Source organism: Sorex araneus, chromosome 4 (genome assembly GCF_027595985.1).
Source record: "Sorex araneus isolate mSorAra2 chromosome 4, mSorAra2.pri, whole genome shotgun sequence".
Classification (NCBI taxonomy): domain Eukaryota; kingdom Metazoa; phylum Chordata; class Mammalia; order Eulipotyphla; family Soricidae; genus Sorex; species Sorex araneus.
This window is the reverse complement of record NC_073305.1, coordinates 8,304,754-8,322,522: the sequence shown is the minus strand read 5'-3', so window position 1 is coordinate 8,322,522 and position 17,769 is coordinate 8,304,754. Positions and strand designations below refer to the sequence as shown.

Genomic DNA, 17,769 nt, shown 5'->3' with positions numbered 1-17,769 from the left:
AGGTTATCTGCTACCACATGATACGGGGAGGCAAGGCGAAGGACTGGCTCCCGCAGCCCTGGTTTCCCAAGAGCCTCATCAGCTCACGCAACACAGAAACTTACTTGCAAACCACTCGTGCTGTTTTTTATTTATTAAGGAAACTTTCCATGGTGACCGAAGCAGAATGGCATCTTAGGACCCCGCCGCCATTCCCTTACTCCCACACGGCAAGGGCCGAGCCCATGGAGTGACAGGGCGCTACTCTTCCCCGAGATCGGAAATGATTGATTGGACATCGAGATTATAGAAGGTCTCGGGTAGGAGGGGCTTGGAGTGGGCCTTAGAGTTTTATTTATTTATTTATTTTTGCTTTTTGGGTCACACCCAGCGATGCTCAGGGGTTACTCCTGGCTCTGCACTCAGGAATTACTCCTGGCGGTGCTTGGGGGACCATATGGGATGCCGGGGATCGAACCTGGGTCGGCCGCGTGCAAGGCAAACGCCCTACCCGCTGTGCTATCGCTCCGGCCCCTTTTTTTTTTTGTGTGTGTGTGTTTTGAAGGGTTTTAAATAAAACACCACTTATTGTAGTGCTGAAAGAGGCTCTTTCTTTGTTTCTGGGCCACAGCTGGTGGCTCTTGGGGGCTATTTCTGGTTTTGTGCTTAGATGGGACCCCTGGAGGTGGTCAGGGGACCATACATGGCACCGAGGCTTGAACCAGGGTCGGCGCCATGCAAGGCAAGAGCTTCAACCCCATCTCTCGGGTCCACCTAAGCAGTCGTTTGACGTTTCAGAGCTGAGGGATGAGCAAGGCCTTGGTGAGCTGGTCTATATACAGGAGGTGACCGGGCGTGCAGCGGTAGAGTGACTGGCCACGTACTTTGGACGAGCAGCATGGGGAACGGCTTTCTTGTCCAATGTCAGTCAATACTGTATTTATTAGGTGACTTTCGAGTAATAAACTGGTTCTAACCAAATTTATAATGTCCAAATCATGGAAATAATGTAGTTAAACAAAAACATACGATCTCATAAAATAATTGGCATGTAGCTGAAATCCAGTTAATATTAGCTTTTTTTAAAAAAAAATATCGGTCCATTACTTAATTCGGAATCCATGTATGTATTCTACTGTCTATTCAACTGATGTATGTCTTGATTCTGAGAAAAATAAAAAGCCCAACTGAGGAACTGAGTCTGACCTTCCAAAAGGAGCATTTATTTTATAAGTTAGATACTTATCAACGAACTACTCTGAATTCTGGAGTAGAGAGCAAATACTAGTCTATCTGTACCTTATCGACCAACTACATTAAAACTATCTTAAGAGACTTACAGATGAAAACAAACTGCTTCACACTGTTTATACCTGGGCAGAATATTTCTGGATGTCTGACCTTTTGAGAATATACCTTCTCCCTAAGGAGTGGAGGTGAGAACAATAGTCTCTTCCTTACAAAAGTTATAGTGTGTTGCCTGTTCATACTTCCTGGCCCAAACCAATACTGGACAAGAAAACAAAGTACTAGCTTAGGAGGCTGGCATGCTTCGTCTTCTTAGCTCTGCCACTGGCTGATCTTCTGGGTGACCTTGAGCAGATCATGCTAATTCCTCATTTCGGCTACCCATAAGCTCAACTCTGAGATGCTTCCTCCCTCTTCTCCATTGACCTACCTACCCCTGATCGATCGAGCCTTACGTACACAAAAATCGTGCAGGGATTAGTGAGGGGCAAACATCAATTACAAGAAGCCACGGAAGGGTTCCGTGGATCTGAGCTCTGGGCCGGGTCCTCGCCACCTTGCCTTGCGACCCAGGGACTTCAAACAATGAAATGAAATGAAAGTCACTCTAATTTTTTTCCCCCCAGTGGGCAGGACACAAGGGCTGAATTAGCTCTGGGCTCCATCTCTGGAAGAAAGGGCTTCCTGCAGAATGCGAAAGGAGTCACGGGAAGGGGCCGTTGGATTTCCACTCCCGGCCTGGCGTTTGCAGCGCGGAATCCGACGGGGAGGAGGTGGGTGGGCTGCGGGAGGCCCGGGAGGTCTTTACCTTGCACCCTTCGCAGGCGTGAACGCCGTAGTGGAAGCCGGAGGCCTTGTCCCCACACACGCGGCATTCGATGGCCATGAGGGAGTTGGGCGGCTCCTCGTGGGACTTGCTGTACAGCTGCGTCTTCTCCGCGTAGTACGGCGGGGACGCGGGCTCCACTTTGATGGCGCCTGGGGGCAGAGCACAGGAGCAGATCGTTATCCCCAGGAGGAGCGGGGCCGGCTGCCCACGGTGTTTGTTGGCTTGTTTCTGGGCCACACCCGGCTCCGTGCTCAGGGGTCACTCCCGGCAGGCCTCGGGGACCCGACCTGGGGCCTCCTGTGGCCCTCGCTCTGCTTCCTGCCTGCCCTGCTGGGGGCACTGAGGTGGGACATGAAAAATACACGGGGAGACGGGGGTGCCCAGAGCTCTGAGAATAACCTGGGGCTCGGTGACCCGCCCACACTCTGCCCCCCTGAAGCTCAGCGCCCCAGAGTATTCGGGCTCTCCTGGCCCTGCCACCCTGGAAACAGAGTGCCCCCGGGGGTCCCTCCCACAGCTGGCACTCCTCACACAATAAAACAACACACAATTGTGTTTCCACGCAATAATATAACGCGTTTTCACGCGAAGGCTGCAGTTTCGATGTGTTTTCGCTGTGTCCGTGAGAAGTGCGGAAGCAAGCGTGCTCCATCCGGGGCAGGGGGAGCCCAGCTCAAAGGCATGTGGCAAAGGATAGGCCTGGGGCGATAGACCCACAGGGCTGGGTCGCCTGGCTTGCTTGTGCAAGAGCCCCGAGTTCGATTCCCAGCACAGCTGGGTATAGTCCCAGGTGGCTCACCATGGGCCCAGGTGTTGAACCATCCAAACTAGTTGGCTAAATAGTTTTAGGAATGGACCCTGGACTCCCTAAGCAGTGCTCAGGAATCTCTCTATCCCCTCCCCCTACAAAAAAAAAAACAACAACAGACCAGGCTCCTCCCATCAGTGCTCCCATCAGGGGGGTTTGAAAAACAATCTTTGACGGGGCTCAGAGAGCATGTATGGAAAGAACATTCTATCTTCCTGCTGGCTAGGATCAGGACGATTGAATTTCCACATTTGGCTCAACTGCAAACCACACGTAGGGCTGTCACCAAATATATTATTTAATCTAAAAAGAAACTAGAAATCTAAGAAGTTCTTACTTCTTCCTGTCACACAGGGGTGGCCCATGAGAGTGGCAGCACAGTGACCACAAAGAGATAAAAATCAAGGAAGCCGCGTCAGAGAACTGCACTGTATCTGGCGGAGTGCAGCTTGAGTTCGTCCCGGCTCTGCTGCTGCACTTGAACTTAGCAAGGACGTGAAGAATCCTCCACAAGAGACTTAACTGTGTCAAACCTCGCGTTGGTGCTGAATAACAGCGTCCGTGTTAGAGACCTCACTTCCGCGAGGCCCCAGACTCACGGCACAATTCGCTCCTCAGACCAGAGAAGGAGGGGAAAACTAGGAAGGACCAGAGCAGCTTAAGGAGGGGAAGCAACGTAAGGCAAGAAACGGTTACTCATTAACCTCTGAGTGACCGAAAGAATTCCACGTTTGGGTGATGGACTCTTAGCCCGGGTTACACGTGGCAGTGTTATCACCACGCCGGAAAATGCTTGTAAAGAAGCAAGAGGAAGAAGGGAGGGAGCAAGCGGGGACCCAGTGGGTCTGGTCTGGGGTCGTTACACACCCCCTTCCTCCCTGCTCTGCCTCACAACACTCTATGGAAAGAGAAAGAAAACCCAGTGAATGGTCAAATGTCTTGTCTAAGGAACTTTCCATATTTTACGTGTTTTATCCCGGAGCGGGAGATCGGGCTAGTCCCAATCTTAGTCTGAAAAGTGAGTAGGATAGAGGTGTTGAGTGGCCATCCTGTTTGGTGGTGGGGGTGGCGGGAGGGAGACTGGGATCATGGGTGGAGGTGAACGGGCACTGGTGGAGGGATGGGTAAGTGATCACTGCATGAGTCAAATGCAAACGCAAAAGTTCCTGAGTTTGTAACTGTACATCACAGTGATTCTCTAATAAAAAATTAAAAAAAAAACTTAACACCGTACTTTGGTATTCCTGGAGCTTCAGGTCATACTTGTAGTCGGCCACGGTGGGGTCTGCTCGGGCGAACGGAAGGTCTTCGTAGTGGGGTGTGGAGATGCTGGAGAAGTCCACCGTGGTGAAGGGCTTGATGTCGAAGGAGTGGGAGTGCTCGTCCATCACGGACAGGTCCACGGAGCTGATCCCGAAGTTGGTGGGCCAGAAGGGCATCTCGGTGTCAACCATGGCGAGTTCTGAAACGGGAAAGACAGCGGCCGTGCCGTGAGTCCCCGAGAACAGAGTGGCCTCCGCGGGCGTCCGCGGAGGGCGGGGCCAGCACACCCCTCAGGCCGGGCCCGCGCGAGAAGAGCACACAAACTCCTTCGGGTGCCAACGGGCCACTGCTGGGCCCTGGGCGTTGGTGGACAGAGCCAGGGAGAGCACTGAGGCACTTGCAGACCCACCCACGAGGGCCTCAACTGCCCATTCTCATGGCCCCCCACAGATCGCCAAGGAAGGGTGCTCATGAATTCTCCTGCTTGTTTGGGGCCACCCCAGGCTGTGCTCAGGGCTTACTCCTGGTACAGTGCTCAGGGATCACTCCTGACAGGCGTGGGGACCAGAAGGGATCTCTGGGATGAAAAATTCATGTCAGCCGTGTGCAGGGGAAGTGCCCTACCCACTGTACTATCATTCTAGACCCTGTTAGTGATTTTTAATGAGCACAGAGACTGAAACAGTTTGACTTTTTGGAAAAGAATTTTCTTCAAGCTTTTTAGGAGGAAGATTTGACGCCTCTATTTGTATTTATAATGAGTCACATTTGCATACAATCATGTCTTTGCATTGATAATTTAGGTAAATGTATTCTCTAAGTATACTATAATTCTTTTTGTTTTTGTTTTTGTTTTTATTTTGCTTTTTGGGTCACACCCAGCGATGCTCAGGGGTTACTCCTGGCTCTGCACTCAGGAATTACTCCTGGCAGTGCTCAGGGGACCCTATGGGATGCTGGGAATTGAGTCCAGGTTAGCTGCATGCAAGGCAAACGCCTCCCCGCTGTGCTATCGCTCCAGCCCCAGTACACTATAACTCTTTTCTTATAGTCACACTAAAATAAAGCTTTCAAATAATGGGGGCCCAAGTGATAGTTCAGTAGGGAGGGCGCTTGCCTTGCTGGTGGCTGACCCATGTTCAATCTCCACCATCCCCTATGGTCCCCCGAGCACACCAGGAGTAAATCCTGAGTGTAGAGCCAGGAATAAGTCCTGAGTATGCTGGGTGTGGCCCGAAACAAAAACAAAATGAGAAGGGGGGACAGGAGAGAGAGAAGAGGAGAGAGGAGAGGCAGAAGAGAGAGAGACAGGAGAGAGAGAAAGTGAGAGAAAGGAAGAGAGAGAGAGAGAGGAAGAGAGAGAGAAGAGGATAGAGGAGAGACAGAAGAGAGAGGAGAGACAGGAGAGAGAGAAAGAGAGAGAGAGAGAGAGAGAGAGAGAGAGAGAGAGAGAGAGAGAGAGAGAGAGAGAGGAAAACAACACAAAACCAAAACAAAGAACACTGAAGACAATTTCTGCGCCATACAAACTTCCTCCGAGCCTCCCTGTGGCTGGAACCTTCCATAAAGAGGAGAACGTGACCCCCGTGGGAACGAGCTTGTGTGGAGACACATTTGACCCCATTGGCGAGGATGCCAAACCCAGAATCCAGCCCAGCGCTTGGTTTTGAAACTTCTGTCCTTCTTGCTCTCGGGGCCACACCTGGCGGAGCTCTGGCCAACAGTGCTCCCAGCCATCCCCCAAACAAAACAGCAGAGGAGAAAACAGAGAAGACAGAGGTGAGCTTCGGCCTGGGGCTTCCCGGGCCCTGGAACGCGCTGCTTCCTGCACGGCCCGCGGCGGCGGGTGACTCACCTGCGTTTCTACAGGTGATCAGTGGTCAAAGCAAACGAAATAAAACTCTTAAGTATTTAACGTGGACCCGTGAGTCACCGGGGAGTGTAGACTTTTATTTATTTTTGGGTCACTCCCGGCAGCGCCGGGCAGGGTGGGGCCCCAGGGTGCCGGTGATCAAACCCAGGGCCTCACAGATCCTGTGCTTGCTTACGCTCTACCCCGGGCCCATGAGGGGGTAGACTTTGCACCGTGATATAACAGGGCGTTCTTGAAGCCAATCTACTCCTCAAACCCAAAAGGTAATCACTGAGTTTCCTTTCTTTTAAAAAAAAAGTTTTAATTTTAGCTTTAAAATTGATACACCTGGGGGGGCTGGAGCGATAGCATAGCAGGGAGGGGCGTTTGCCTTGCACGTGGTTTGACCCGGGTTCGATTCCCAGCATCCCATAGGGTTCCCCCGAGCACCGCCAGGAGTCATTCCTGAGTGCAGAGCCAGGAGCAACCCCTGAGCATCGCCGGGTGTGACCCAAAAAGCAAAAAAAAAAAAAAAAAAAAATTGATATACCTGGCTGATAGATGACATAATAAGACCGCCGGGTACAACCGAGTGATCTGAGCGTTGTCTACACCCCCGTCCAGTCACCTACCCCCATCCCCTCATCAGAGGGCGGTGGATTCTTTATGTGTGCATGATGAAACTGACAAACTCACTTCCTTTGCAACTTCCAAACACGCGCTCCCACACCAAAAGCCATAGCTCCGAGCTGTCCCTCAACCCCAAACTTCATCCTTTCCTAACCGGAAGTTTGTGCTTTTTTGCTCCCATTTCCCATTTCACCCCTGTCCCGTCCCCCCCTACCCTCTGGTCACCTCCAATCTCTTCCCTGTGTCCCTCAGCTTCGTTGTGTGTGTGTGTGTGTGTGTGTGTGTGTGTGTTTTAAATTTAATTGTTATCAGTTGTTCTTTTAAGATGGCATCGATAAGCGAAACCAAAGTTTCTCCCCGCCTGCCTGCAGAGCCCTCGGGCCTGCAGCCATTCTGGATTCTCTTTCTGTTCTTCTGATTTATATTCCAGAGGCCTCTCAAGTGTTGCTCAGAGACCCCGGGGCCACTCCGGGATGGTCTCTAGCCCTGCAGTGCTGAGGACTGTGAGGGCCACGGCCTCAGCGGGTCTATGGTCCAGCGGCTAGGACCTCGGAGGGCCCCTTTCCTAGCTCTCTGGCCCCCATCTGTGTTTTTGTTTGTTTGTTTGTTTTGTGTTTCTTTTATTTTTCATTTGTTTTGTTTTTTGTTTCGTGTTCCCGGAGCGAGCAGACGCCACTGGGCTACACGAGCACGCGACAGGGTCGAGTGGAGACGTTACCGGCGCCCGCTCGAGCAAACGGACGAGCAACAGGATGACAGGTGATACAAGTGATTGTTTTGGGGGAGCCACACCACGCGGGGCTCGGGGTTCACTGCTCCTGCTCATCTTCCGTGCCAGGATGGAACCCCGGGGTGCAGACAAGCACCTATTCATCCCTGCAAGCAGCGGGCCGCTGCGCTCCGTGGCAGGGACAGGGAGAGGCGGGCCACTCTATTTCTGGGTCCCAGACACAGAAAGAGCCGAGCTAGAAGCGGAGGCGGGGAGGGACTTGCCCGTGGCCGGCGGCCAGGCAGGTGAGACTTCGTGTTCCAAGACCGACCCTGGGGCCCTTATCTGGGTCATTTCTCTTCCTTCTGCCTGGATGGAAACGTTTTCAGGAGGTGTTTCCTGGGGCCGGGCCGCCACGGGGCTTAGTACAGCAAAGCGCCAGGCCGGAGCGACAGTTTGGAAGGACCCTTTACTCGATCCCTGGTCCCACTGTGTATTTTGTTTTGTTGTAGGGCAGCCACGCCTACTGAGTTTGGCGAGGGCGTTTGCCTTGCACACGGTTGACCCAGGTTCGATCCCCTGCACCCTGTACGGTTTCCCAAGCACCGCCAGGAGTGATTCCTGAGTGCAGAGCCAGGAGTCAGCCCCGAGCATCACTGGGTGTGACCCCCACGCCAACAAAGGAAAGAGAAAGCACCTTGAGAGGACCGTGAGGAGGTGAGCCCGGTTCCAGGGGGGCTCAGAAACCTGAGAGACACCAAATCACCCGGTAAGCCCCACCCCACGACGGGTGAGGTCACGCTGGGCAACCAGAAGAGCTGACTGCCCTCAGGGATGGGGAAACCCCCACCTCAGCCTCTGGTTCAAGCTTCAGAGACACCTGCTTAACCCCGGGGGTCAGCCACAGGCTCTGTTTCCCCCACCACTCCCCCTGCCTTCGTTCACTCACTACACCTCCCACTTTTTAGGGAAAAAGCCGTGTTGCATCCAAAGCCCCCTCCCGGGCCCTGTCCGCCCAGTAGCTGCAAAGGCGGGTTCGTTAGTGCCTCCCTCAGGTGGATGGCCAAACGCTTCTGCACACGATGTCCACGTCTGGAGCAGGGCCCCCGTGCAAGCGGGGTGTGGGGGGACCCGAGGGTGCAAAAGGAATCCCTGCTCTGCAGGAAACACACAGGGCTCGTGACCCTGCCGGTTTCTTTATGTTCCGTTTCACTTGGCACACAGGATCTCGGTGACTCCGCGTCAGCACCAGCCTGGCCTCCTCACGCCAGGCTCAGGCCCTCCGCGGGGATCCTGACTGTAGTGAAAAGCTCGGGGCGGTTGTAATTTTAACCTTAACCATTTCCACATCAGGGAGGAGAATGAAAAAAATTCACGTGAGTTTTAAAGACGAGGACAACCCAGAAAATGTTTTGTGTGCAGCACACGCTTCATGGGCAGAAGAACAGCCCGGCATTGCCACGCTGTTGTCCCGTTGCTCATCGATTTGCTTGAGTGGGCACCAGTAACGTCTCCACTGTGAGACTGGTTGTTACTGTTTTGGCATATCCAATACGCCACGGGGAGCTTGCCAGGCTCTGCCATGAGGGCGGGATACTCTCACCCGGGTAGCTTGTCGGGCTCTCCGAGAGGGATGGAGGAATCGAACCCGGGTCAGCTGTATGCAAAGCAAACGCCCTACCCGCTGTGCTATGGCTCCAGCGGGCAGAAGAATACTACTTCAAAAAACAGACTTTATTTTATAGTTTTTGGTTTCCTTAAAAACTGAGCAGAGGGGCTGGAGCAATAGCACAGCAGGTAGGGCGTTTGCCTTGCACGCGGCCGACCCGGGTTCAATTCCCAGCATCCCATATGGTCCCCTGAGCACCTCCAGGAGTAATTCCTTAGTGCAGAGCCAGGAGTAACCCCTGTGCATTGCCAGGTGTGACCCAAAAAACAAAACAAAACAAAAAAAACAACAAAAACTGAGCAGAAACTAGACTCACTGATCCTTCCCCTGGCCCCCCAAGCTTGCACAGACGCCCCGTTTCATAGCTCCAGTTTCCCTTATCGCAAACTCTGCCAGCCGCTAATGTGGCCGCGTGTCACAGGACTGATGGCGCAGCTCTGAGGGGTCTCGGTGAGCCTGAGCGCCCAACAGCCGCGTGCTTTGTGCTGTTCCTGACAACATACACGATTACCTGTGCCCGCCAGCACAGTTCCACGTTCTAAACAACGCCAGGCCCCCGTCCTGCACCCCAGGAAACTCTGTTCCACATAGTATCTCCCAGGAAGGCCCCTGCCCCCCGGTGGGAAATGGCTCCAGCACAGATGTAGGCAAGCAACGCAATGTCTCAGCCTGGCATCAGGCCCCTTGGCCCTTCTCGGGCTTCCTCCCCCCGTTGTCCCGATCTCAACCCAAGCTTGGCACACCCCGGGGTTAGACATGCCAGGCTCTCCGCCCTGGTTAAACTTACTCTGTGTTTCTGAGTCTGCTCCTGAGAATGTGCCCCTCCTGTGCCCTCTAGTCACTACACAGTCAATTCCGGCCAGTGGATCTCGGCACAAGTAGGAAGTAGGAAGCCCCAGAAGGTGTGTGTGTGTGTGTGTGTGTGTGTGTGTGTGTGTATGGTATGTGTGTGTGTGTGTATGTGTGTGGGGAAATCAAGGAGTATCAGGGAGCAGACGCTCCCCCCTCCAGGAAGCCTTCCATGATTCTTCCCAGGGTGCCCTTGCTCCTCTTTTCTCCCTGTGGCCTGCCCTGCTATCTCCGAGAAGCCGATTCGGAGGAGTATTTCCACCAGGTCCTGCCAAGGCCTAGAGCCAGAGCACAGGGGCTTGTGTGAGGCACAGCCGGCCCTTTTCATGCCCTGACACTGGGCCTGCGTCTTCACTGTCCAGGAAAAGGAGACAAATGAGAAACACTCTCTCCAAGGCTCTCCCTCGGCCCAGACTGCGCCCCCCGGACAAGATGGCCAGTCTTCGACCGTATTCGTAACCACCGTTGGCAGCCTCGGCTTCCCCTTTTGATAACTGCAGGAGGAAGGTCAGGGTCCTAGAAAGTACTTTTGTTTGGCTCCGCCCCCGCCAAGTAGACAGGACAAAGTAAGAAAAGCGGCTCCTCCTTCACTGCTCTGCAAACCGCACACCTGCCCCTCTGCGCCCCCTCCCCCGCCCTCCCTTCCCCCCTCCCCCCCTCCTCCCCCTGGCCTCCCACTCAGGCCGCCCTGACCCAAACACTGGCGGTCCGAGAGCCGGAGAGGCCCGCGGCTCCCTAGATAGCAGGTTTTGTTTTGACTTCCAGACGGGCCCGGAGACCTGCTTCTAATTTGGTCTCAGCAGACGTAAGCCACTGGCCCTGCTGGCCCCAAGCGTGGTGGACGCTCTTTCTCGCGCCAACCGGCCAGGGCAGAAGGGGCGAGAGTCTGCCCCCCACCCCCACACCGCGGGAACGAGACCCCGCGCCTTTGTCTCTCCTGCACTGCCCGCATCCCTCTCACACCCAGCCGGGGAGCCCAGGCGGGAGCCGTCACCGAGACCTTCCGACTTGCCTGGAAACTCTCGAAGGGCCCATGAGATTCTCCGTGCAGTGTGTAGAAGACCGATTTCCTGCAGAAATAAAGTCACGTCCCTAAAACGAGAGGCCTCACTATGTGGCAGTAGGGAAGTGGGCCAGGAAGGGTGCTGAGTCTTGAACCCGGCGCCAGCATGAGTGACCTTTGGGGTTCAATGTCGCCTCTTAAGAAGAGAAACACTTAGGATATGGACAGGGTGGGAATGACATTAGCCGGGTTGAACAGAGCCCTCAGTGTTCGCCCTGCTTGGGGCCAAATCCAAGTGCAGAACTGTCTCTCTCAATCCTCACCACAGCCTGGTGAAAGGAAGTTCATTTTGAAGTGTCCCCAAAGAAAAGGAAACTGAGGCACAGATGTGGAAGGAAGGGCCTAGCCCAAATCACGCAGCGGAGACGGGGTCTGGGTAGGGACGGGTATGGACGCAGAGTATAAGAAGGCGCAGCCTGCACACCCTGCTTCCTCAGGAGACAGTGCTCTTCCCAATCTTGCAGTTCCAGATTAGACAACCGTTCAATACACTTTCTCGCACACAGTTGACCTCTGTGCCACAGAGCAAAATGATTCTCAGATTAAAGCTTCCACAAGGGAGGAAATACGGACGTGTGGCTCACAAGAGGATGTGCCCAGGAAAACTCTTTCAAACGTTCTCTAAAACCCGGTGGCCTCGTCCATAGCGCCCAGAAGGAGGCTCTCTCGGGCTCTCGTCACTTTCGGTCTCCTACTGCTTCTGCTGCTTGCCAGGGTTCTCACAAAGCTGGTTCCAAGTTACTATGCAGCTGCCCTACTGGCCCACGCAATTGTGTGGGATAAGTGAGCTTGGGAATTTCCCACTGCTCTCCCCGCATGCCGGCAGGTGTCCAGGGTCAAACATCAATAGGCCCCGGGGCTGGAGAGATAGCACAGTAGGTAGGACACTTGCCTTGCATGTGGCCGACCCCGGTTCAATCCCCGACACCCCATCTGAGCCTCTGAGCACCGCCAGGAGTGATGCCTAAGTGCAGAGCCAAGAGTTACCCCTGAGCACTGCCAGGTGTGGCCTCCAAACAAAATAAGAAAATCCAAAAGCCGTTTCAAAAGTGCCTCATCTGGCAGACTGAGGAGAAGGGGACACGTGATTTTCTCTGGAGCACATGATGGGTGAGCCGTGGAAGGAACGAGAACCCAAACTTTTCTCTGCCTCAGTGCCAACCTCGGGGCCGTCTCTGCCTAGGACACCATGATGATGGGCATGGGTGTCGGGGAAAGAACGTTCAACCCAAGTCAACTCTCACCGATCTTGATATTTGGGGGGGTTCATTAATTCACATGCAGGAACAATGTCAACATTTATGAAGGAGAAGTCCTGGGTAAGGAACCATTTCCCGGAGGGAAATTTGTTTGTTTGTTTGTTTGTTTTGCAAACAGCAAGCAGGGTTTATTGTAAGACTGGCTAGCCAGGGTCCAGCCGCCTACGTGGACACGCAGGTCCAGCAGGTTGGGCAAAGACCCCGAGCTTCTCCAAAGGAGATCTTATATAGGCCTTCTCCCGCCGTTACAGCAGAGCCCGCGCATGTCATAGCCAATAGATTTGTAATATTACAAACTTTCTAAACCAATCCATTTCAAAGGACATCACCCTGGAGGGAAAATTTTAAGGGAATAAAGAGCAGAGGAGAGAAACCTGGGACAGGGTGTGTTTCAAACAAAAGTAATTAAGTGCAGAATTAAATGTACATATTTTTTGAGGGAGCAAGGGGCTTGGGGCGCACCTCACAGTGCTCAGGGCTTCCTCCGGGCTCTGTGCTCAGGAGTAAGCCAGACAGTCCTCGGAGGGGCCGGGTTGCTGCATGCAAGGCAAGCGCCCGCCCTCTGGACCATCTCTCTGGCCCTGAACCCAGAACGGAAAGACTTTGAAAATGAGGTGAGCATCGTATCAGTGCAGACTGCACCTGGGGAACCCAGGGAGATGCATTTCGCTCGTTTCTTTGGGCTTGTTATTTGGAACATCGACGCAGAGGAAGAGGGAGGGGAAGCGTCAGGCTGGAAGCCCTGGGTTCGAATTCTGACTTCTGGCCTATCTGTTTTGTGATTTTTTTTTAAATATCTAATGATCTATTTTATGATTTTTTTTTATACCCAATTATCCTCATCTCGAAGCGGTAAGACTGGATCAAGACAGAGTCGTGAGGAGACTGAACGAGCTCATCGGGGCGAAACCTCTCTCGCAGGGCCCAGAGGAAGCGCTCAGTAAACAGAGTCACGAGGCCTCGTGGTCATTTTTGTAGCTATCAGGAGCCAGAGTCCTAGAATCTGCAAAAGGTGGGCTCACGGCCTGCCGCGCCGCCACCAGGGGACAGGAAGAGGAAGACACTCCAGTGAAGTGCCATTGTTCGGAGAGCATGATGCCAAAAACAGATGTCCTGTTTGGACGCCCTCTGGACAAGGAGTGGACGCAAGCGCTCTGGTCAGCTCATTCTGGGGCTTAATTGCTCTTGTGGGGCCAGGAAAGTCCTACGTCTGATCTGGCATTTCCCCCACTGGTCTATGCATATGTTAATGATGTGCCTTCCAAAATAATCATTAAAAAGAAACTCTGGTGGGCAAATAACTTCAGGGGACACGAGGGCAAACCGGGTTAATGTGCTTGTCTGTAGAATTTACTTTGCATGCTACTGACTCATGACAGTACAAAGTGCGTATGTGTGTGCGCGCGCGTGGCGTGCGTGTGTGTGTGTGTGTGTGTGTGTGTGTGATCACACAGTGTGTTCACTGGAGGCTGGACAATATTGAGATGCAGTTTATGTAACAGTGCTATGGACTATTTGGGTTTGTAGCTGTCTTTCCCTCTTGACTTGCCTCCACTTTTATTTTCTAAACATGTCATTGACTTCGTGTACTGTCTGCCAGTTAGTACACTGTTTCTCAGGTTTTAACTTTTAAAAATATTAAAAAAATTTTTTTTTGGCTTTTGGGGTCACATTTGGTGATGCACAGGGGTTACTTCTGGCTTTGCACTCAGGAATTACTCCTGGCAGTGCTCAGGGGACCATATGGGATGTTGGAACTCGAACCCGGGTGCAAGACAAATGCCCTACCTGCTATACTATCATTCCAGCCCCATCAGGTTTTAACTTTAAAGAATACCACGTTATCTTGATTATTTCACTAATTAATGCACAAGGAAATGTAATCTTTCTTTTGTAGCAAGAAGCTTCCTATCTCAAAGCTTTTCTCTAATGAATTTGATCGTATGTCCACAATCACAGAGCAGAGCTTTGAGATAATGCGTCAATGAGTGCTTGGGGAGGGTGTAATTTAAACATATTTCCCCAGATGAAATATTTACAACATTATCTAAATTTTATGGATTGTAAAGTATATCTTTGCATTATGTTTCTTAATCAATCTATATGTACTAAGAAAAAGAAAAAGAAAAACCAAAGAAGGACTAAAAAAACACACACACACTCAGAAATACACCATCATAAAGATGAATGCTGGGGCTGGAGTGATAGCACAGTAGGTAGGGTGTTTGCCTTGCATGCGGCCGACCCAGGTTCGATTCCCAGCATCCCATATGGTCCCCCAGCATCACCAGGAGTAATTCCTGAGTGTAGAGCCAGGAGTAACCCCTGTGCATCGCTGGGTGTGACCCAAAAAGCAAAAAAAAAAAAAAAAAGCCTTTTTTTTTTTTCTGCAGAGACTATCCTAAAAAGTTTCAAATGAAAAATAAGGAAAAGTCCCATTTAAATACTCAGGAGTCAGAATAACACTGAATTTCTTAGCAGCAATGCCAGGAGCTAGGAAATCAATAGGGCACTGTTTTCAAAATACAAAGACAAATGCCTCCAACTTCGAATTTTATACTCAGCCAAACCATCAATCAAATACTCAGGGAGAGTAAAGACATGGTCAAAATTATGAGGTCTCCCTTGGAAAAAAAAGATGCCCCAACTCTACCAGATCAAAAGGAAAATGTATGTGTGTGTGTGTGTGAGAGAGAGAGAGAGAGACAGAGAGAGAGACAGAGAGAGATAGAGAGCCAGAGAGAGAGAGAGACAGACAGACAGATAGACAGACAGGCAGACATTAGACAGAGAGGAGGGAGAAAGAGTCAGGACAGGAGCCCCTGAGCCTCATAGAGAGCCCAGAGCAAGAAGGAGAAGAAAGTCATATGAGAGCACTTGAGTGCTGATGTACTCCACCACTCAGCTAGAGAATTTGAGAACAAACTAGTGAACTGCAGTCAGTGCCTCCCACGGCCTCCCCCCACCATGCCCAAAGAAGTAAAATGGCAATTCGGATCAGAATCAGAATTGGGGTAAGACATCGGGCTCAGTATTTCGCCGTGGTACTTCCAGCATTGCTGTGCTATGAACACAAGCAACGGAATTATTTTGAAATTATAAATATCCATACTGTGATGATGGGGGAAGGAAGAGCATGTTTTGGGGAATGTGTTTGGTAGTACAGGGGTTAAGTTCTTAACTGCTGCAGGAAATGAAGAATCACTGATTGGGTGTGGGGTGGGAGTAGGGTGTGGGACTGAGGTTGCTGTTCCTCATTAAACGCCTTCCACTCTCTGGCTTTTAAAATCTACGTCCAGCGATTACTCTGATAACAGTAAAACTTAAGTTCACTATTTTTTTCACAGCAATACTTGCCTACGATTCCCACCCAACAGAATGAAAAAATGAAACAGAAAGGGGCGAGTGACATGCCCGATGTCCTTCAACTAATACTCTGGATTTGAGCCGGGGTTTGATTCTGTGAGGGTCTCATGATCCCATGACATCTCAGGAGGGATTCGAAATGAACACGTGGGTGTGTCACTTGTTTTTCTGCCAGAAGGAAATAATAGCTCATTCTTACTTATAAAAAGCCAACTCTGATGACCGTGTGACTGATGTCCCATCGACACTGTCATCAATCCTGTTGGCAGAGAGTAGAACATTTGAGGACGTATCTATTTATGAACAAGTCTCACAATGGAGACGTTACTGGTGCCCGCTCAAGCAAATCCATGAACAACGGGACGACAGTGTACAGTGCTACATTTCCTTGCAAGAAGCCAGAAGGTCTCACAGCCTGATTTCAGGTTCAGCGGAACGAGGGCTGGACCAGTGTGGAGAGAGATTCCTGCTCAGCGGCCATCTGCCAGAGGGAAAGCTGGCGGATCACACCTTCCCCCACGCTCCCTTCTTCTGCCTCCCTGGGTCGCGAAAGGCGTGCCCCCTTCCTCACCACTCGCTCAAAACGGGCTCTTCTGCTCACACTGCCTTCCCGTGTTAGTCTACGGGAGCCTGACTCGGAACTAGACTTGAGGAGAATTCTGTTCCCCTTCTCTGGCGGAGCTGAAATTGCGCCTCTACCTTGTCCACACCCCAGCAGTGAAGGAAGAGTTTGCCTGAGTGAGGGCAAAGGAAGCCTCTGAGACCCGCCCCAGCGGGATCTCTTTCATTGTTTAGTAGCAATTACTCGTGTTACTTTTTGTGTGTGTGTCATATCTTCACGTTCATTCATCGCAAAGTCTCTTTGATTTCCCTTTCGATTTCTTCTCTGATTCACTGGTGAGAAATGTAATTTATTTATTTATTTAATTTTTAATTTTTTGGGTCACACCTGGTGATGCTCAGGGCTTACTTCTGGCTCTGCACTCAGGAATCACTCCCTGGCAGTGCTCGGGGACCCTAGGGGATGCCGGGGATCGAACCTAGGTCGGCCGTGTGCTAGGCAAATGCCCTGCCTTCTGTGCTATCGCTCTGGCTACCCCCCCAGCTGGATCTCTTAGTGCATTTCTAGTTTCACTGTGAGGAGGAAGGGAATGAAAGCAAGAGAGAGGAGATGAGAAACATCTCCAGAAGGTTGCAAAGACTAGACAGGAAGAAACACGCCCCCCCCCCCCTTCCCATGACCTGCCTGTGACTATAGGGCTCACTCTTTTTCTTTTTTTTTTGCTTTTTGGGTCACACCCGGCGATACACAGGGGTTACTCCTGGTTCTACACTCAGGAATTACTCCTGGCGGTGCTCAGGGGACCATATGGGATGCTGGGATTCGAACCCGGGTCAGCCGCGTGCAAGGCAAACGCCCTACCCGCTGTGCTATTGCTCCAGCCCCAGGGTTCACTCTTTTATTCTCATCCTCAAACATTAGGAGGGCTCCCTGCAACCAGGGAAAGAAGCGGGGAGGTGGTTTCAAATGACGAGTTAACTCCTGAAGCTTCTCCAGCCGCATGTCATGGCTGGGGCAGCAAAGGCACTTTCATACACAGATTGTTTAGTCTGGCAAAATTTTGTGATAAACTACGCTTCTGTTTACCCTTTTTGTTTTAAATTTACTGTTCCAGGCACTCAGTGCGAATACAATGGTCTCGAGCTAAACAAACACCGCAGACTGGAATGGCCAAACAGATGGCGCAGGTCGCTAGTGAGAGGCTGGCTCTCCGGGTTTCGGTAACTAGATGCTCATCAAAACATATCACGGGATATTCAAATGCACATAGTACTTTTCGTTGTTTAAATCGTCTTCCGAGTTCTTATAACATGCTCGAATTTTTTTTTTACATGGAATAACTTTGTACAATTCAGTACATGTTTATTATTTCTTTTTGGAGGCCATACTTGGTGATGCTCGGGGCTGACTCCAGACTCTGTGCTCAGGGCTCATTCCTGGAAGTGCTCAGGGACATATAACTGGTGATGGGAGATTGAGTAATGTGCAAGGCAAGCGCTAAAATCTTTGTACTATCTTTTTTGGCTCAATACTTGTTCAAGATTTTTAAAAAAAACGTTTAATTAGGAAAGAGAACTGCATTCGTTTGATAATGACTATTAAAAAAAGGAAAACAAGACCCAAACTTTGAAGCACCTGGTGGTGAAGTAGTTAGAGCTTTACTGAAATCAGAAATGAGACAAA

At 51.4% G+C, this 17,769-nt stretch overlaps 1 protein-coding gene across 2 annotated transcripts in view; it reads right to left on the bottom strand.

Moving 5' to 3' along the window:
• PPARG (peroxisome proliferator activated receptor gamma) overlaps positions 1-17,769 on the bottom strand; it is a 142,867-nt gene that overhangs the window by 45,054 nt on the left and 80,044 nt on the right. For both annotated transcript variants that reach the window (XM_055136134.1, XM_055136135.1), the window contains exons 3-4: positions 4,099-4,326; positions 2,036-2,205 (exon numbers count right to left, since the gene is read on the bottom strand). In XM_055136134.1, coding sequence (XP_054992109.1) covers positions 2,036-2,205; positions 4,099-4,318 — 390 coding nt within the window. In that variant the 5' untranslated portion in view covers positions 4,319-4,326. The remainder of the gene's footprint in view (positions 1-2,035; positions 2,206-4,098; positions 4,327-17,769) is intronic.